At 42.6% G+C, this 21,913-nt stretch overlaps 1 protein-coding gene and 1 long non-coding RNA gene across 4 annotated transcripts in view; one reads left to right on the forward strand and one right to left on the reverse strand.

Annotated features, from left to right (window-relative positions):
• FSTL4 (follistatin like 4) overlaps positions 1 to 21,913 on the forward strand; it is a 635,712-nt gene that overhangs the window by 589,410 nt on the left and 24,389 nt on the right. For all 3 annotated transcript variants that reach the window (XM_029583824.1, XM_029583825.1, XM_029583826.1), the window contains 2 exons: positions 2,854 to 2,988; positions 17,481 to 17,599. In XM_029583824.1, the coding sequence (XP_029439684.1) occupies positions 2,854 to 2,988; positions 17,481 to 17,599 (254 nt within the window). The remainder of the gene's footprint in view (positions 1 to 2,853; positions 2,989 to 17,480; positions 17,600 to 21,913) is intronic.
• LOC115079879 lies at positions 1,348 to 7,775 on the reverse strand. The gene is made up of 5 exons (XR_003853429.1): positions 7,719 to 7,775; positions 7,447 to 7,518; positions 3,333 to 3,433; positions 1,507 to 1,554; positions 1,348 to 1,422 (listed from the first exon to the last, which is right to left on the reverse strand). It is a non-coding gene; the product is annotated as an uncharacterized LOC115079879 (long non-coding RNA).

Consider the following 21,913-nt stretch of genomic DNA (forward strand, 5'->3'; position numbering starts at 1 on the left):
GCTTCGCCGCTTCACACGGTCAGTGTCTCTTCTTCCCTCCTCTCGAAGCAGGGCGTGAAAAGCAGCCTTGCTCCGGGAGGAAGGAAGAAGAGACACTGACAGTGTGAAGCGGCGAAGCAACTTACTTTTTGCAGGAGAGGTCATCCGATGTCCGGAGGAGGGTGCAAAAAGTAAGTCGCTTCACTGCTTCGTACTGCCAGCCCCTTCTTCCCTCCTCCCGGAGCAAGGCTGCTTTTCGCGCCCTGCTTCGGGAGGAGGGGAGGGGGGACTGGCAGTCCCGACTTCCTGGTATCTGTCATTTCAAATGACATTTGAAATGACAGATACCAGCGTGGCGTGAAGCGTTAGGCCCGCGCACCCAGGTTACTGTATAGGCGCTCTATCCAGTAAAATGGGTTGCGCGGGCCTAACGCTTCACGGACGCGGTTTACATTTACATGAAATTATAGTTCAGGATCGAGCGGTAGGTGAGCTGCACTGTGCGTGCGGCAACCGCGGGTGTGCCGGGCACTAACGCAGCTCTTCCTACCGCTCGGTACTGGATAGACCTGAGAGTGAGTATGTGCCTACTTGCGGTGTCACGTGTAAAGGTTAACAGGAGGAAAAGGGGTGGTGTAGAGCTATTCTGGGGTAGAATTCAAAAGTATACACACAAGTTCTATTTTGGAAGTGATGTATGTGCATACATTATTGAACCTGTTGGAAGTGAAATTGCACTTGTCTTTTGTCTGTGATTTTGGGTTGTGAGGTGCGGGTTAAGTGGTGAGGGGTCAGGGTGTAGAGGGTCTCGATGAACTGGTGGTGGTGTCAGCAAACTGGTGATTCCAAGTGCATACACAAGTCACTATTTTCATATGCAAAGTGCACACACTCTATAAACTGCCTGCCTCTGCGTAAAAACTCTTTGTTAGGCACATGAGTTACAATTATTACACATGTAAACTATGTGCGCATACTTTTATAAAATGAGCTGATAAAGTAAGCGGTTTCTGCATTACAAATATGCATGTTTACTGAAACATACGTGTGTACTTGCAGGGTAGGTATATGTGGTATTTTATAAAATCTGTGCTCCTGCCATACAGTTTATAAAATAACACTTTAAATGCACAGACTTACATGGCTTATGCAGACTATTGAAAATTACCCTTATTGTTGTTATTACTATATACATCATGGTAGTATTGTCATTCAAAACATAGAGAAATTTTATTTATCGTGTTGGTTCTCATAGGACCTTGCTTTGAGTTCTCCTTCTCAGCCAATGTATCATGTACTGTGCATTGGTAATTTCCCTCCAGAACAGCACAACTCTGTGCAAAGTAGGTTGTAGTAACCCATTGAGGTGTTTAAGTCTGAGACCATTCATCCAATCTGGTAATGGACGAGTAGGAATGTGATTTAGTACTCACTCCGGCAGACCTGAAAAACCAAAGAAATCCACATCTGAAAATCCAAAATGAATGAAGATTCAACACAAAATTGGGAAGATCCAATCAAACTCACCAGCAAGTTTGAAATTTCTTCATACTTATGTAGGTACTCTAGGAAAATCTAAAAAAAAAAAAAAAAAGCTTGATTTTAAGGCAAATCCATTCATGTTCCACTCAAACTATGTACCTGCTTCACTAAGAGTTTTTCCCATAGACACATTCAGGTCATGACTGAGCGCTCGTTTCCCGAATGTGTGCCCAACCACCTCTCCCAGCTGCACGATGCAGTAGCAAATGAACCGCTGTGTTAAAAAGGAGGCACTGGTGGAAATTGTGCATCCCTAGCACCTCCTCAGCATCAGGTGCTCAGGAGACGTGTGTGTGCACGGGTTAGGAAAACGAATGCTTAATTTTATGCGCGTCCGTTTTCCTAACCTGACCGCCAGCAAGACTTTTTTTTTTTTTTTTTTTACGTTACTCCTTTTTTCGGTCCCTCCGACTTAATATGGCCTCGATATTGAGTCGAAGGAACTACAGAAAAGCAGTATTTTCTGAATTTACATGTGATGAGCACTCTTAGCTACGCGCTGGTTTGGACGCGTCAATCCCGTTATTGCATAAGGGGTTACGGGCGCGCATCCAAAACGTGGGTTAACCGTGCGCCAGCCTGAGTCCACGGTATTGCATCGGTCTGAAAATGGGAGAAAAGCCTTAGGGCCAGATTTTAAAAGCCCTGCGCACGTAAATCCGGTCAGATTTACGCGCGCAGGGCACTCGCGCGCCAGCGCACCTATTTTGCATAGGCCGCCGGCTCGCACATAGCCCCGGGACGCACATAAGTCCCGGGGCTTCGTACAAGGGGCGGGAGGGAGCATGTCCAGGGGGTCAGGGGGCGGTTTGGGACGGGTCCGAGGGCATGGCGCCGGCCCGGGGGCATGGCCGAGGCCTCCGGACCAACCCCCGGGTCGGGTAATGGCGCGCGTAGATTTTCACCTGCCTCGGGTAGGCGTAAATCTGCCGACAAAGATAGGGAGGGGTTTAGATAGGGCCCGGGGGGTGGGTTAGGTAGGGGAAGGGAGGGGAAGGTGAGGGGAGGCGGAAGGAAAGTTCCCTCCGAGGCCGCTCTGATTTCGGAGCGGCCTCGGAGGGAACAGGCAGCACGTGCCGGGCTCGGCGCAAGCAGGTTGCAGAAATGTGCACCCCCTTGCGCGCGCCGACCTCGGATTTTATAAGATGCACGCGGCTATGCGCGTATCTTATAAAATCCAGCATACTTTTGTTCGCACGTTGTTTTTGAAAATGTACCCCTCAATGAATCAGGCCCTATAGTTGAAAGAGTTGTGCATCTCTAGGAAGGAGAAAAGCTCAGATGCGGATCGCTTGCAGCGTGGAACATTGTTTGTGAATATCTTTATTGCAGCCAATGGGAGCGAGCTTCACATCAGCAGTGTCCGTTATGAAGACACAGGTGCCTACACCTGCATAGCTAAGAATGAAATAGGAGTGGACGAGGACATCTCTTCTCTCTTTATAGAAGACTCCGCTCGGAAGACTCGTAAGCTATTTTTTTTCTCCCTTCTATTGACTTGTAGAGAAGTTATTTAGCAGTTACTGTGTAAGCATTATCTAGTTTTCCAGACTTTCTCAAACCATGCGCATTTTAAACAAATGGAATATTCTGAAATACATCTGTGGAATAATAACCTTGTTGTCATAGAAAGGACTTTTAAGCTGCAGCCCAGAAGTAATAGACTGGTATTTCATTAAATTTAAAATATCATATATTGAACCATAGCAAAAACACAATTTCTGTTACTGACACTGTGATTTATGTACTATTTTGCTTCCCTCTGTTCATGGTGATCTTTATCATTTCAAATATATTAATTTTAAACTTACCAAATAGTGACAAGCGTAAGAAATTGTTATCCTTCAGAACTGCAGCAAATCGGTTTTAATTCCCATTTCTCCTGGTTTCTTTACTTCACTAGTTCCTTTCACTAGAAGAGAAAAATGAGCACATAAGGGTTTGGATACTCTGCTTCGGGAGGAGATTGAGAAATAATTATCTTAAATGATAAAAAGCTCCTCCTAGAGCATTTTACAATGACTTAGTTTAGTTGTTCTCAATACTGAGTCAGAGAACTATGCAGCTGTGTCACAAGATGAAGCTAAACTATATGACAACCAGACTTCACCATTTAGATTTTATTTTTTCAAATGAATGAAATATTTTTTTTTGAAGTTTTAAGGGATTTTTACTATACTTTCCCTGGTTTGGTCAAAGTTCTGGAGTATCTCGCCATCTATCCAAACGTGGTTTGGGAAGGATATGTAGGAATCCATTTATCAAAGCACTTTAAAATCATGCGTTGCTGCGATATGGGTACCTTGTGGCCAGACTCGGAGCTCAGGATTGCAGGTTTGCTGAAGTGGGGAGCCTAAGTGAACAGCCCCTCATGTAGGACTGGGCTAAACTAAGTTGGGAGGATGGGGGTAAAATCCCCAGGTAGCTGTGAATGACGGTGGATCCCAGAAGATCCTGAGGATCTTGAGGATCCAGAAGAAGCCTGAGGAAAATGGTCAAAATAAAATGTGCATGCTAATGTACAATTGAAAGCATGCATTAGAAGCACAGCTAATGCCAGGCATTGTTTATTTATTTATCAAGTTTTATTTTCCGTCATTTGGTTTCACCATCACAACGGTTTACAAAGATTACATTAAAAGTTCTACTAATGTGTGGGTTAAAATCACTCACTAACGCATGATTTTAACACAAATGCTTAACTACACTTCTAGAGGTAGTTAAGATTTTGCATTAATATCGGCATTAACAGAGATGAGTGTTAATGCATACTGGGCTGTATGTAAATTCGCCCATTTGCATATTTTTGCATGTTATCATTTATTTGAATATTTAATACAGTCATCCGCTTTAATGGGATAAAAAACATGTCAATCTTAACAGAAACACATTAACACGGATATAACATGTTTAATGCATTTCACACGCACGCTTTGGATAAAAAAAAAATTTCAAAAACCTGTAGTGAATTACTGCAGTAGTCTTCTACTTTTGAACTTCACAGTTAAAATAAGGATGTTCTTCAAAAATTGAAGGGCGTTTTGCTACCAAAAATTAGTAGTTTGTATTTCTCCATATCACAAAACTACTATCCTGATTCAGCATCACGAGCCATCCTTACTACCCAATCATTCCTCCTCAGGAGATTTGGACTAGAATGGACACAATTTTTATAAAAAAGAAACTAAGAAATAGAATACATACTTCAAAGCTATTATACACATGGGTCTATAATTCAATCTGCAGGGCCTATTTAAAAACCTGCATTTAAAGCATATGGTGTAATATATGCATTTTTAAGCATTCTATTGCTGCACATTTAACATGTAATTCACTATTAGGTTTTGTACCTTTTAGAGAATGGTGTGCAAAGCCCTGCAATAATGTGCATTGAAAACGTGCTGCCATGCGCATTTAACTCAAAAACTGCAACCATACTTCTAGAGGTGTAGTTAGTTTCACATTAATGGCAGAGTTAACATCAATTTTTGTGATTTACACAAACTGTGCTGCATCAGGGTTGGTAACTTTCAAACCGTTGCACAGGCGCATGAGTTGGCCCATGGCTATTTTGTACCTTGTGCGCGTATATGCTCACGTGTCATAAAAGAGCCTAGTGGCACGCAAATCCCGCTTCTACCGCGTAAGTCGGGGATTTTAAAAGAGGTTGCGCGCCGCTGCCATTACCAGTTTACCAGTTCGTCCAACAGTTAACAGCTAGGTCCTCCCCTGGTTTGATAACCTGTACTCCCCGCAGTTACCCCAGACCCTTTAAACCCCTCCGAAAATGGGTTGATCTTATTTTGTTTTAATTTACAACCCATCCATAGCGGAAGTAAAGCTACGTGTCAGGGGGACCTCCGCACGTGCCGGGGCATGTATTTACATGCGTATCTCTTGGCCAGTCCCCGCCTAGACCACCATCCACATCCCCACCATTCTTTGAAAACCTGTGAGATGCGCATGGTCAGATGTTAAAATCTGGCGTGCACGCACACGGCGTAAAATCGTGCCTCCATGTGCACGCGCCGGTCTTAAAATCAACCCAGTATTGAGCACCTATTGCAGTTGTGGGCGCATGGTGCAATAAACTCCTTTGAGCGCCAGATGTGCACAATTCTCCCGTAGAGCGCCCTTTTTCATGCTGCCTCGATTTCCCTCTCATTTAAATACTGCATCGGTCCCACAGGGGATGTGGCTGTACGCACATTAGCTGAGCGCACCATATTGAGCACGCATTTATTGCATCGGCCCTATAATGCTTTGGAAATTCATAAGTTGTCCCAATACGCATATACACGTGTGTAGGAAGTCACGTTCAGGCCAGCACCATTTTGTAAAGAAGGAAGTAATAATGATGCCAGGCTCAGTCTGCGGGTATCATAGGAAACAGCTGGTAGGGCCAGAGTGACCAGGGGTTAACCCTTCCTGAAGACTTCCTGGGGTAAGAGGGTCTATGGGAGGATGAGGGTATTAGTGGAAATAGGGGAGGGTTTTGGTGAGGCAAACAATGGGCCTCATTTTCAAAGGAGTTTACCGCGCGCGATTTGCGAATGCAAATTTGTCAGGGGGCGGAGTTGGGGCGGAGCATATGCAAAGCTATCGTGTGCGGCGAAACAGCCGCAGTGTTAGCGCGGCTGCTATCGCGGATAATAGCTACAACCCTGAGATTTGCGTTACGGGGCCACTAAAGGGTTATTGTGGTCCACGATAGTCCCGGACAGCCCGTTTGAGAGAGAGAGAGAGAGAGAGCGCGAGCCTTACTATAGTGCCTATGCCCTAGACAGGTATTTTAACCCCTATGGGAGGGCCACCTACTAACTCGGGGTGGGGATTAGGTATGAGCGTCGGGGGTTGGGGGCCACTTTCGCATTCCACATGAGACCTACGGACAGAACAGTGCTCTCTAGTGCAGATTTGCTGGCCGTCGGAGTGAGGACGCTCACTCCAAGAAGTGGTTTGGGCAACGTTCTCTCCACCTAGCTTGATGGACACTCTACCCTGGGCAACAACAAGCTAGGTGGAGAGAACGTTGCCCAAACCACTTCTTGGAGTGAGCGTCCTCTCTCTCTCTCTCTCTCTCTCTCTCTCTCTCTCTCTTTCTCTCCCCCCCCCCCCCCCCCCCGGGAGCCTGAAACGGGCTGTCCGGGACTATCGTGGCCCGTGATGATTGAAGTGCAAAAACCGGCAAATATCGTGCACTGCGATGAAACACCGAAAGAATCATCGCACACTGGGAAAACATCGCGTGCGGTGCTAATGTTTTCGCAAATGGCGAAAACATCGCCGCACGCGATGTTTCCCCACTGCACGAAAGAAGCCTCATTTGCATTGGTAACGCCCCCTAATGCGTTACCAATGCGATATTGGAAAATGAGGCCCAATGGATTTTTAAGTAAAATGAAGGAAAGCTATTTTGTTTATTTTTTCTTTCATTTCAATTTTGATTTCAAAACAAAACAAAAGGGAAATTTCCTTAAAAATGAAATGGAAAGGAATGGGGAAAGATTGTTCATCTGTCTCACATAAAAAAACCTATTTTCAGCCTTCAATAATCCAAAACCTGAAACAAATAATATAGAAGAGGGAAATTTCTAACTTTATAAGTGCAAAATACATATATCCTATCTCACAAGCAAACGTGCCAACTCTGGACTCCAAATTTAATCAGCACTACTTTCATACCTGTTCTTCAGGACAGGGGTGACCGCTTCCAGTACTCGAGCACCACCAACAAGCCAGGGTTTCAGGCTTATCCACAATGAATATGGATGAGGTATATTTGCATGCACTGCCACCATTGTATGCAAATCTGTCTCATGCATATTCATTGAGGATATCCTGAAAACCTGGCCTGTTTGTGGCTCTCGAGGATCGGAGTTGGCCACTGCTGCTCTAGTACTCGTTTGAAGTATTGAGACTCACAATCTCATCACTGTAAGATTCTGCCAAAGTGTCTGCTTTTATCTCCTTTCTCTTCTGCTTTGTCCTCCTCCTCTAGTTAAGACAAACAGAAATGGGCACACGTGTTACAGAGTTAGTAGCACACTTTGAGCACAATGGATGGAGTCAAGTAAAGGAAGTTTCAGTGAATGTCCATAGTCATTTACTTTCAGATGTACTCAATAGAACTCTGACTAGAGGATCATGGCCACACGTCCTCATACAGGGAACTTTGCCATGTCATGAATATGTACCTTGTGTTGGAGAAGATGAGAGCTGTGTACGTTAAAAGGGTCTGAATGCTGTTATAAAGTAGAAGAATAGCAAATGGTACAGTGCTCTAGAAGTCTTATTGATCCAGGAGAAAGCTGGAGTCTTTGCAGATTATGACATCATTTAAAGGGCTAGCAAAATATTGTTGCACTGCTTGAGATGTTTAAGTTCCTTCCTCAGATGACAGCGGAAGAGTTGACCTAAGTGGTAGAAAAATCTCATGTACCATAGATACAAATATATGTATATATGCAAGTGTGAGGCGTGTGAATGAAGGAGAAAGAAAGAGAGGGTGCACAGTTGTAGATGAAAGGAAATGGATGTTTACATTAAGAGGAATGGTAATTGCTACATGAACTAATGTAAGGGTTAGGGTAGGTCCAAGCAGTTTCTCACAATTGAGGAGAATGATCCCCCCCTCAAGAAAAATGGCACTGACCTATCAAAATTAATATTTTAAAGTGTCAAAATCACCCCTCTAGGAAGTAATGAGAGTTGCGACAGTGCACTTAGCACTCTGACCCAGACTTACACCAGCCTAGAGCCAGAATAAGTACGACTACTAAAGGAGGCAGATGTATTTGAATGAACGGGTGCTCGTGGGCATGATTGCTGGTGTAGTGGATGACGTAAATAGAGCATGTAAGGTGGCTTCTCTTATTACGTTCTTCACATTTTTTTTTTCAGGCCATGATGAATATTTCTGTTTTATTGCCAAATATCTCCAGAATATCAGCTTTCATTTTGGTTGCTATTTAGGTATTTTCCACTGTTTGCCATCCAGTGGCCAAAAGGTTTGAGGTGAATCAAGCCTATAGGAACTGAACACGTGTAATAGCTACGAGTCTTCCAGCCTCAGCCTTACGTTTCAGCAGGCAACAATCCTATCCACAAGACTGAGGTTCATTGGTAGGGCTGAAGTGTATTGAAACTGTCTCCGTTTCACTCCTTTGATACCTGTTTTTCATGTTCATAAATTCAAAAGTCACCCAAGGACTAGAAATAAATAAATAAATAAATATGCCTTTAAACTGTGATGCCAATATTATATACACTGTTTATACAAAAAGCTGTGACAGATTCATTATCTGCAGTGGAAGCCCCACCATTTTTAGTTATTGCATGGATTGTGCATTTCAAATCCTAATGAGGAGATAGTGTCTGTGATCACTTTCATTGTAAAAGAGGTGCTACTGCATTTCAAAAGTGCCAATTATTCGATAACCACTGTACAGTATATAAAATTATTCAATAACCACTGTATAGTATGTAAAGGTCCTCCAGATGTTTTCTATTGCTGAAACATGTAATGAAGCACTCCTCTAATGTTAAATAAAGTTAATTGAGAACTTATGAGAATGAACGTCCATGCCTGCTCTCTGACACCCAGGTGTATTGTTTCTGGATGTTATATCACTGGACAATGATAACTGGTGAGTAGCAGCTGCAATGTTCCTTGAGAAAAGTGCATTCCCACACAGGGAGTGATGCATTTATATTTGGCAAAACATTTTGATGGCATTCATTAATTGTTTTATGCTGTTGGATCAGATAAAAAAACAAAAAAGCCTCAAGAATCTCATGAGTAATTTTTTCTAATTTATTGATTGAGTATATAAAGCATTGTGGGGAGTTTTATTAAGTAAAATAAGCAGGTATGCCTCAAAGGTGACTATTTTTGCATGATTGCCACCATTCAATGTATTTTCAGCCTTTCCCACTTTTCTATAAGCTAATTCACTATTTCTGATTTGTATAACATTAACTAACAAAAGACACACATCTAAAAATGTTATATATATATATATAGAGAGAGAGAGAGATAATAAACAATATATCTGTCTCTATATATAATAAACATATCTATATATAGATATTGTCTCATTTATTTTAACATTTATACTTACATACACATACATACATTATATATTTATATATAAATACAACATTCCTCAAACATAATTCATAAAAATATATCCAATTTTTGATAAGCTAATATAGTCATTTTGGGTTCTGAAAATATTAACACTTGAAAAATTTGGATTTTGAAGCTGGGTATTTGTGTTATATTTGAATAACTTGGTTTCATTGAAATTGTGGGGGTGGGAGCAAAAAAGCATATTTTGAAAATGGACTTTGTTGATTCTGTCTAAATATCTTTATTGCATATGAAAAAGAAAAAAAATGAAAGGAACGGCTCTGTTAGCCGAGTATAAATGAATTGTGTTGGGTAGACAAAACCTTTGGGTTTTCGTTTTGTCTTTAGGCGTTGAGTCAGTTCAGTAAAAGGTTTTGTATTTTTAAGAATTATTTTTGAGGGATGGGTTCCTTTTGTTTTGTTTTTTTTGTGTATGTGTTACACTTTGAGGAATATCTTTTGAAGATTTTTTTTGGGAAATTTTCTGCTCTTTTTATCTATATCAGAGAGGGTCCATGTACTAAGTAATCTGTACTGCATATGTCAGTTCTGAAAATGCGAGCATAATTGATAAATGCTACAGGGGCTTAAAAAGTCTTTATTTAAAAAGAATTAATTCATGAATTAAAGTATTACGTAATTTAATCTCTAAAACTGAATATGTTGACAATGTTTTTTTTTTCTTTTCTTGATTATTTTCTGGCTTTCCCAATTCTTTGATGCTGCAGTTGCTAACATACTGTGGCGAGAGGAAGGTACTGCAGTAAAGTTGTTTTGTTGTAGTGCTAATGTGCTTGTCTGATTTAATAATTCCATAATGGGCCATTCTCCACTAATACCACTTATCCTATCAGCTCTGACAGTTTTTAGACTAATTGGTTGTAAAATTCAGCGGGTCTCCTAATCCAATTATGCATTTCATGTTTTATGTTTAGACATCTAATACATCGTATTGTGTTTTTTACTTCTAGATGAGATATTTTTATTTATAAACAAAAAATTAATTAAATTTACAACACAATTTGATTAAACTTTACAAATAATAAGGATAATTATCAAACAACTCTGCGCAGCAGAATATACATGGTTATATGGCTGCACGTAGATCTGTGATATTATACGACACGCCTGTTTCACATACACAGGTTGTATAAAATACGCACATCTCTAACCCTCAACATATGCAAATGTATGCTTATGCATGAATACATGCAATGCATTAAGAACATAAGAAATGCCATACTTGGTCAGACCAAGTGTCCATCAAGCCCAGCTTCCTGTTTGCAACAGTGGCCAATCCAAGTCACAAGTACCTGGCAAGTATCCAAACATTAGATAGATCACAAGCTATTATTGCTCATTAATTACCATAATAGCAGTTTATGGATTGAAAGCACATACTTAAGAACATAAGAAATTGCCATGCTGGGTCAGACCAAGAGTCCATCAAGCCCAGCATCCTGTTTCCAATAGAGGCCAAACCAGGCCACAAGAACTTGGCAATTACCCAAACACTAAGAAGATCCCATGCTACTGATGCAATTAATAGCAGTGGCTATTCCCTAAGTAAACTTGATTAATAGCCATTAATGGACTTCTCCTCCAAGAACTTATCCAAACCTTTTTTTAACCCAGCTACACTAACTGCACTAACCACATCCTCTGGCAACAAATTCCAGAGCTTTATTGTGCGTTGAGTGAAAAAGAATTTTCTCCGATTAGTCTCAAATGTGCTACCTGCTAACTTCATGGAATGCCCCCTAGTCCTTCTATTATTCAAAAGAGTAAATAACCGATCCACATCTACTTGTTCAAGACCTCTCATGATCCTAAAGACCTCTATCTTATCCCCCCCCCCCCCCCCCCAGCTGTCTTTTCTCCAAGCTGAACAGCTCTAACCTCTTCAGCCTTTCCTCATAGGGGAGCTGTTCCATCCCATTTATCATTTTGGTTGCCCTTCTCTATATCTTCTCCATCACAACTATATCTTTTTTGAGATGTGGCGACCAGAATTGTACACAGTATTCAAGGTGCGGTCTCACCACGGAGTGATATAGAAGCCTAACTTTTTAAAAATGTCACAAAAATAAAGTAGGATTTACTCACCTAAAACCCGATTTATGCACATAATTGAAATTACCAGTTTACCAATTACGTCATCTTTTTGCCCAGTCCTTCAATCCAGAGACCCTCCTGGTTCTTCACCCTGAACTCATCCCAGTTCATCAAGATCTCCCACTCAGTCAGTAGTACATAAGTCTGATGTCAATTATGCAAGATAATTAGCAGGTGTAAAATTTACGCCTGTAAATTGCCAAATGTACTTGCCCCTTTTTTCTGCCTGAATATGTGCATGTGAAACAAAGTATGTGCGCACTTTCGACTTTTATAAAACGGCAATTAAGTGGGTACAGGCTACTTACGCACATAGACAGTAACTTTCAAACAGCCACGCGGGCGTACATGTAAGCGCATATGCCAGCTCGTGCTCGGAGACGTGGCTATTTTATAACATATGCACACATGATATAAAATCAGCTGTACGTGCATACATGTGCATGTAATTTTATATCAATGTGCGCTTGTATGCACAAATGCCAGCTCTAAGGCATAAAAGGGGGGATTTTATTAGATTTGCGTGCCAAAGTCATTACCAGTTTCCCCAGTCTGTTCCCAGTTCGCACAGTTAACCCCCCCTTGTTAATATTGACTCCCTTTTACCCCCAACCCTTAAAACCCCACTGACTAGCCTAGTTTTTATTTTTTTGTTTCACTACTTACACGCCATCCATAACAGAAGTAAATTACGAGGTAGGGGACCTTGGCGCGTGCTTGTATGCGTAAATACTTACGTGCGCATTTCATGTTACATACTCAGTCCGCCCATGTCCTACCTCATTTTTGCCTTTCCCATTTGTGCGCATATCAGGAGATACTCGTGTACTTGGACGCTTCTTAAAATCCATGCGGCGCGCACCAGCCCGAGATACTCATTTATCTCCCGGCTTTGGTACACGTAGGGCTTTTAAAATTTGCCTTATACACTATATGCTAATTTTTATGTGTACGACCCTTTGAAAATTCAACCCATTGATTTTAGGAAAATGCACCGATTTCTCCTTTCTACTCTTAAATATATGACTAGCAAAGACAGTCAGTGACTACAGTTTTAATGTTCTGAACAAATAATTCATATTTTTAGGATCTGTCAACACAGGAGATTTTCCCATAGAAAACTCCCACAAAATAGAATAAAACACAGAATAAAGTCCGGGACACAAAATTAAGCAAAGCATACCATACAATTCGCTAGTAAAATAAAATGTTTTTCATTCTTTCCCCACTTTTCTTTTACCTTTCACCCTGTTCTCCCATCGTGTCCAGCCCACTTCATCTCCCCAGGATCATTGTCCTACTGCTAACGGCTGGAAGGGACTCGTTCACTGGCATTAAAACCCTAGTAAGACTTGTGTATGCCTGCAAAAGTTGTCATCTTCCCTCCTCCCAGGGCCCGGAGGACCATAAGGGCATTCCTACTCCAACCCCAGGACAAGACACATGAATCCAGCAGAGTGTCAACCAAGCCATGTGGCCACCTATTTTGTTTTTATAAAATTGACAAATATGTCTTAAGAAATGGTAGAATGTCACACTGTCTCTAAAATATAATAATTCATTTGACCTATTCAGCCTTTTCCAGTACTTAAAAATGCTTTGTGAGAGAGATGAAAAGTCTGTATCTCCTCCAATTTGATCAAGTGGTAAAAATCCATAGAGTCCAATTCATAAACTAAACATTGAATTGCTTTGAAATCCAAATAAACTAATAAACAAATAAAAATTTGTGCTCTATACAACAGCTGCCAATTTGAAAGTAACGTCTTAAAATAATCCAATTTAGGGTTACCATCTACATAAAACACACTAGAATGTCATCATGTAACAAAAAATTAAGTATGAATCAAAACTACCTGAGGTATATTTCTTGCATAATCAAGAAAGGGGGTATCATTTGCTCCCTCTGTCTGCTCTTCAGGCCACAGACCTCACTGTTACGCCCGACAGTAAAAGGGTCTGGAGACTGAAGCCTCTAGAAATGGTCTGCAAAGCGGACATTACTGAGGCACTCTGAGGGAAGTTTGCATCAGCCACCTGCCTGGTGGATATGGGATCTCTGTTTCTGGTGGATAACTTTCACTGGCCCTTAATTCACTATGGACGAAACAGAATAAAACCCCAAACAAAGGAAAGGTTTCATTGACATCTGCAGAGAAGCAGGCAGCAACGGGAGCCCTCGCTCAGCGCCCGTCCCTGAGCCAGTTTAAGTCTTCATCATGAACAGTAAACAACATGAGCTGTAAAACACAGACGTCATCACAGTGCGGCTGCAAGTATTTCAACTGACATTAAAAGCACATAAGCTTGCTTAAGTTTGGAATTTTAAACCTAGTGATATTTTTCTTATCAAGACCAGTTCAATCTTTCTTATCGCAAAGTTTCAACTAAAAGGCATTTGAGTTCTGGTAGACCTTATTCCAATGTCTTAGTGGTGGTATATTTCTCAGAAAGAGAATACTTACCTGCCAAGGCCAAATGGGCTACTCTCGGCATTTTGGATTTTTCCTCTACGGAGGACACATTCACCAGCCACGGGAATTTTAATCAGGAAGTGTGTGTTAGCATTTCTTATTCATTCGTAATAACTCCCTGCATATGTATCAAATAGAAAAACATCAAATCTTCTAAAACACATAAGCACACTCAAAACTGTTCCATTAAAAAAAGAAAATATGCAATATTAACTTTAAAAATAGGAAGGAGTAGTCTAGTGATTAAAGCCCTGGATTCTGATTCAGCAGAAACTGAAGGCTCCTCTCTGCCACTAACTCTATGACGGTAACTTTCATAGTGGCCACGCAGGTTGCACGCGTTGCACGTTCGTCGGCCTGCACCCAGGGACACGGCTATACGCACGAATATATGTGTGCATGTTATGAAATAGCTTGACCGTGCGCGCACTTTTAGGTGGATGTGCATCTGCGCATGCAAATGCCGCTTTTTCCGCATACGTGGGGGGGGGATTTTAAAAGGCGCGTCCGCTGACGCAATTGCCCGGATTCCAGGTTCATTCCCAGGTCACCCAGTTAAGGGATAAGATTTCAAACCTCCCCTGGTTTAATAGCCCCCTTCTCCCCTGCCCGACCTTTAAAACCTCGCTGAGCTGCCTAGATTTATTTGTTTTATTTATTTATTTATTTATTTAACACTTTTTTTATACCGACCTTCATAGTAATAACCATATCGGATCGGTTTACATAAAAACAAGGGTATAATTGAAACAATAAATAAAAGTAATTAACAAGAGAGGTGAATAAGGCAAAGTTACATTTAACAAGGAGTAAAAACTTGGGAAGCTTAAAAGCTGGAAGAAAGGTAAAGGCAGAAGGAATTAAAACATAATACAAAAGGAATTTGGGTTAGAGCAAAAGATGCTTTAACCAGTGAGTGCCAGGGTCCTTCGTTCGAATGGATAGAGGACCTCAATCTTCTACGTCCAATCTTTTACAACTTAACACGTCATCCGTAGCAGAAGTAAAGTTACGTGGCAGGGAACCCTGGCGCGCACCAGTGTGCGGAAGTATTTACACGCAATTGTCATGTTAAAATCTTGGAATGCCCATGCCCTGCTCCTTTTTGGAAACTTTTCATTTGTGCGCACAGTGGTACGTACACGTGTATCCAAGCGGCGTTTTAAAAATCTGGGAAATATTTTTTTTTATTTTTTTTTTTTTACAACTTACACTTCCCTCCATAACAGAAGTAAACTTATGTGGCAGTAGACCTGAATGAGACGATCCTGTCACTGTAAGATTATAAGCACTGATTTGAGGTCACGGTTCGTGTCGGGGACCACTGATTTGGCCTAAAACGATGCTGTCGATTGACACATCATAAAAGTCAATAGATATTCTTAATGAGTTTGCTTCAAGATTTGTGGACCATTCCTCCTCTATTGTGGATTAATGCTGATGGTTTGGCCCCCCCTCACCATCTGGTCTTGCCATACATGGTGAAACATGAGTTTGCAAACTGATATAATATATATTTGGAATGCATGATCCCTACCTGTGACATCAGATCTAAAGCCTTATTCACTAACCTGCATTGTGCATAAATGCGGGTTAACACATTAGAAATAACAGGGCCCACGGCAGATAATGTGTGTCGGCATGCATCGCCGGTTAGTAAATAGGGCTGTATGGATCATAGCTCCTATCGTGCTTGATGCCTTAACTGGGGTGTTTCTGTGGTATGATTTAATCTTTAGCTTCTACTCCAATACAAAAGATCATTTACTGGAACTGCCAAAAGATTAACCTCTGGAAACAAGTTTATTCTCAATTTCCCTGATCTAGACAGAAGTCTTCAACTATGTAGGGTGCTTTACATGTGCATATAACTCTGATCTGCCAAACCATGTGCATATGTGGGTTTTTATGCACATAAAACACCCCTACAGGGCATAGGCGTTGAGGGTATGCTTGGATCAGGAATTAATTTTCTAAGGTTGCGCATTAAAGGACACAAATCTCAGCATGTGGATCAGTTAAATTGCTACTGTTGGATTTTTAAGCTTTCCAGGTGCCCCAGACACATCTGATTTATAAGTATCGTCCCCACAGAAATTTATTTTCTCTGAGGGAAAATAGTATCAGTAGAAAAAGTATTTCACAGTGAGCATGTCATGCAACTTTGGCAGTAACTATATCATCAACATTACAATTAAAATAGCTGTGAAAATTTTCTTGAGTCACAAAAAGTATATTTTCATTTAGGATGTTCTGGGACAGAATATGCAAAAGATCCTCAAGCTGAGCTTCTGAGGCATGACCCCATACATTTACATGTTGATGAAGAGCCACAGAGCCCAAATATTCACATTTTTGGCACATTTCTGCCAGACAGACATGGAAACATGATTACGAAACTGATCCATTAGCATATCTGTCTGGAAATTGCTCTGAAATGCCCCAGTTTTGTTGAGTGCTATTGCAACGCTATAAATGCCAGCTCTGTGAATTACAGTTTGCAAAAATTTTCAAAAATGTAATGTGTTTTGGTGGATGTACTTCTGTCTTTCATGTGAATTTGGGAAGTGTACAGAGGTTTCAAATTTGTTTGAACAGCGAAACGTGCACCGAGTCAATAAAGGTCACTGCATGGTACCCGATCATTTACCAGCACTGTCCATATAAAGACCACTTTTGCTCAAACACCAGACGCGGTGGTAATCTTACCGAACAGTTTTCGCTGTATTAGACCATCACTTGACCTCAGCTTCCTTGATTGCAACTGATAAATAACCAGGTATAGGCAGATGAGTTACATTTCTCATTATATATGAAGCTGCCTAATAATTTAGCAATTAATGATAATATTAACCAAAAAAGAAAAAGTTGACCAAATGAACAGAAATTGAATGCCCTGATTAAGACAACCAAAACTATAAAATTAGCACTTTAACAAAAAACTATCCTAATATTACTGGGGTATTAGTAACAGAAAAAAATAGTTCCTACTCTCTATACCTGCTTTATTAATGATCATTTTTGCCACCATCCTTCAAGCCACCAAGTCAGTGCATTTTTGAAAGTGCCTTTTCCCTTCACCTCTTTGAAACACTACTTATGAATCTAACTGCATCCAAAGTACTTGGTTTTTTTTATTATTATTTATCATGTTTCATTTTTTGGCCTGTAAAATAGTTATCTAGATTTAATAATGCTACTTTTTAAATGTCCTGCTTCTTTGTTGTTTCTTAAAGGTCTTAGTGTGGGAAGTATGTTTTATGTGTTTTCCGATGATGGAATCACGATAATTCAACCGACTGACTGTGAGATTCGAAGGCACATTAAACCCAATGATAAGATTTTTGCCAGCAACGTAAGTGGAAAATATCTCTTAATTTGCATTCCTAATTTGAAATATATCTAAAAAAGGTGCAAAGAAGGGCATCACAAATGATAAAAGGGGTGGAATGACTCCCTTATGAAGACAGACTAAACTGGTTAGAGAGAACGATAGGAGAAGACTCCAGCTTAGACAAAAAAATAACTAAGGTTTATAAAATCATGAGTGGGGTGGAACAGGTAAATAGGGAATGGTTATTTATGCTTTCAGTTAGGACAAGGACTGGGGACATTCAACGACATTAACACTTAGTAGATTTAAAGTAAATTGGAAAAGTGTTTTTTTTTTAATTCAACACACAATTAAGCTATGGAATTTGTTGCCGGAAGATGCAGTCAATGCCAATAGCATAGCGGAGATTAAAGTGAGTTTGGATAAATTCTTGAAAGAAAATAATTAGGGCTCAATATTCAGCGCCACTTAGCTACTTAAGTTCGGACTTAACCAGCTAAGTGATGCAGCTTGAATATTCAGGCACAGGCAGCAGCTGCCACTTTAGCTAACTTTTTATCCAGTTAAAAAAATTAGCAGGCTGAGAGGCCAGGACTGAGGTGTCCCGGAGTAGGGACACATTGGGGTAGATTTTAAAAGGCCCGCATGCACAGTTCCCAGTGCGGGCATCCATGTGCGCCCAGTTCCCAGCGCATGCACATGGACGCAGCATATTTTATAATAGGCATGCGTGTTATAAAATACGTTCTCACAGGACAAGCAGGATGGTAGTCCTCACAAATGGGTGACATCGAGGATGGAGCCCTGTACGGAAAACTTTTCTGTCAAAGTTTCAACAAGCTTTGACTGACACTGGCACACTGGGTGCACTGAGCATGCCCAGCCTGCAATTATCCCTGTGAGCCACAGGTGTCTCCCTCAGTCTTCTTTTTTCCGCTCTGCAGTCAGCATAGCGGTTGGAGCTCTGTGAGGATTTTTTAACTAATTACCTCATGGAAACACTTAACTTTTCACTTCAAAAAACACTTTTCCCTGCACAGGTCTCCCTCCGCGTACGTTTTTACGACGCTCGGTGAGTACTAATTCTTATTTTTCGGTCGGTTTCTGTCACTATCTTAAGGCTGTTAACTGACTGAAGCCTTCCCTTCCCCCATTTTTCAGTTAGCTTTAAACAGCTTGCGAGTATCTCTGTGACACTCTGCTTGCTTATGCTAGTGGGGTAGGGATTTTTTCCTTAACTTTAGGACCTCTGTAGCTTCAAGTCCTTCGTTCCCTGGTACCCTCACGCAGTCGATACCCTATCGCTACACCGGGACCCTCCTAAACCGCCCTGGGCTGTTATATGTCATCAGCGCCCCTCCCCCCACGGTGCCCTGATGCCTTTATCCATGTTTTTTGCTTTTCAGTGCTACCAGGCTTTTTCCTCCTACGCACTGTTTTTTTCCTTGGGCTTCCTCGGTGCCGTCCCTACCCGGATGCATGCCATTGACGCACACGCTGTTAGTCACTGCCATGCATACTCGGGTCGCCGCCACCGCTGCCCGAGACACTTTTTAACGATCCCAGGGTCACTTCATCGATGCCACCCCCCCTTTTGGGGATGCCATCGATGCCCCATCCTCCCCACCGATGTCCAGCCCTTTTCCATCGGTGGGCATCGGTGCCACATCGATTCGTCGGTGGGCATCGATGCCGGATGGTCCCCATCAGTGGACATTGGTGCCGGATGGTCCCCATCGATGGACATCGGTGCCGGATGGCTTGTCCGTCGATGGCATTGGTGCCGGATGGCCGTCCGTCGATGGCATCGGTGCCAGGTCCTTTTGCATCGATGGACACCGATGCCCAGGTGTTTCATCCATGGGCATCTATGTTAGAATGCATCCATCGAGGGCAGTCGATGCCAGGCTGCTCCCATCGGTGAAATTCGATGCCCAGGTGGGTCCCATCGGTGGGTATCCATGCCGGCTCAATTCCGTGGATGGGCGTTGATGCCAATGCCAGCCTTATGGCTGGCATCGATGCCCATGCCGATTCCAGGACTGGCGTTGATGCCGGGATGGAATTCATCGACTGGGAGATCCATGCCATCGATTCCATACGTGTCCATATCGATGCCACCAACACACGTGTCTGGGGCACCGATGCCATGTACACTTGGAAATCTGAGTCTGTCCAAATCGATACCGTCAACGTCTGTGGCCCTATAGTTGATGCCCGTGGCCATGCCACAAACGGCATAAATGCCCGCCTCCATGCATCGATGCCCTCGACACCTCCGTTTTCCTTCGGTGTCCTTGACGCCCTATTGATTCGACTTCGACTCAGTCGATGCCGGTATCTTTTTCAATAACGGCAATGTTTTTCGATTATTCGATTCCACATCGTTTCAAAGATACCTATGCCACTGCTGTCAGTGCCCGTCACTGTCATCATTCTCCTGGCCAGTCATCGACGATTTTTCATACCCATTTTGATGATATCCTCGAAGCCCCTTAGGTTGCCTTCAATATCGTCAATACCGACATAGCACCGCCACATAATACCCTCGCCTCCTCACATTGCTCCACGCTTTGGGTTCTTTTTTAAGCCCCGTATTAGCTTAAGACACTCCATTGTGTCAGGAGCAGAGCAGGCGTGCTGACAGTTCGTCATCGATCGCCTTCCAGGACGACGAGGGCTTCCATCTCGGCGCTGGGGAAAGACCGGGCCGAGCACCGTGGCACCCATCATCGCCGACATCGTGATCGTCCGCCGCTGACGCCATCCAGCACATCGGTGCCATCCTTCTCCAGGCTGGACAACGCTCGGGCAGAGCGACATCACCACTGCCATCAGCACTGTTCCTACAGTTTTGGCAGTCCTTGGTGATCCAGAACTTCCGGATCCAGGTCCGACAGCTTCTGCATTGGCGTCACGACACATCGAGCCGCTGGGACGAGGGAAGGGAACATGAGTTCCGTTAGGGCTCCTCTGTTCCTGGCGTGCCCCACCGTCAAGTGGTGTGGGACTATGGCCATCTGTTACACTTAGCAGTCTAAACGCCACTCACGCCTGGCCTGTCTCCTCTGTACCTGTGCCACCATACCGGGTTTCAGAGCGAGATGGACGTTTACGTCCCCGGCCTTACCCTCGAGGACTCCGGAGACCGTCGGAGTCAACAATCTTCACCGGCTCGTCTTGCGGCGATCCACGTCGGATGGTAAGTACCCGCTTCGGCAGCATTCCCATAGAGTTGTGTTCTCCCATTCGGACCGTGGTTCGAAAAGTTCTGGGTCATGTGCATTTTAGAACTGTATTAGTGTCACATATCGCTATGTTAGCTATGTTAGCCACAATATCAGGAGAACCCCTCTATCTTCTTGGGATTGCAGCAGGGCTTCTTCTCTTGTCAGTAACAAGTCCCTGTGCCGACCAATGCTCTGACTCTTGGTTCCCTCCCAACCAAGGTCCAGCTGCATTGGCTGATCTGCTAAACATGAGATTCAGCAACCATTGGCCCATGTACAAGTCCACCTTGAGGCCTGGCCACAGGTCTCAGTGTCTCCTTGTACAGCATACAGAAATGCGGGTACCACTTACCGCTCACACACCTGCAGGAGCCTACATGATATCCTCCATTGGGACACCTCCTGGTCTCCCATCTGGTCAGATATCAGAGCGGCCACCCCACCTTGTACCAAAGTCCCGGTACACTCCCCCAGGCGCTACGAAGTGCAGAGGGGAGAAGGGAGGGGGGTTGGGGAGTTTTAATTGCACTATTCTTTCTTTTAACAGAAAATAGTTACTCTCCGCACATCCTGGACCTAAGAAAATCCAACTTTCTTTAGACGTCACAGGTACAATGGTATCTTTGGTTACCATCACTCCATACTGCAGTAAGTACATTATTTTAATGTTTCTATGTGCTTTATGGTGAGTCAACATTACAACCCCAAGCTCTGCCGCTGGCACCAGCTTCGGTAAGTGAACTGTCTCTTGCATCACTGTTGGTGAATGCTGTTTTCTCTGCGGAGTGTAACATCATTCACTTTCCTTGCATAGACTACTGCTAACCACTTTCAGTACATGCAAGGAGCTCTCACTTTTTTCAGGACTCACTATACATTTACTAACTGGGATTACTGTCACTGCCATAAATCCCTTCTGTAACACTTCTGGACACCACAGTCTTAAGACCCTCTTGTCCAGCATGCGCACAGACATTCTGATACATTGTTATATGTCCCTGCGCATATTTTCCATAACCTCAGCCTTTCAACTTTTCATGGTTGGGCTATGGGGTTTCTTCCCACTATGCATTTTTCTCATAATTCAAAACTGCTATGGGTTATA

This window comes from Rhinatrema bivittatum, chromosome 18 (assembly GCF_901001135.1).
Source record: "Rhinatrema bivittatum chromosome 18, aRhiBiv1.1, whole genome shotgun sequence".
Taxonomy (NCBI): Eukaryota; Metazoa; Chordata; class Amphibia; order Gymnophiona; family Rhinatrematidae; genus Rhinatrema; species Rhinatrema bivittatum.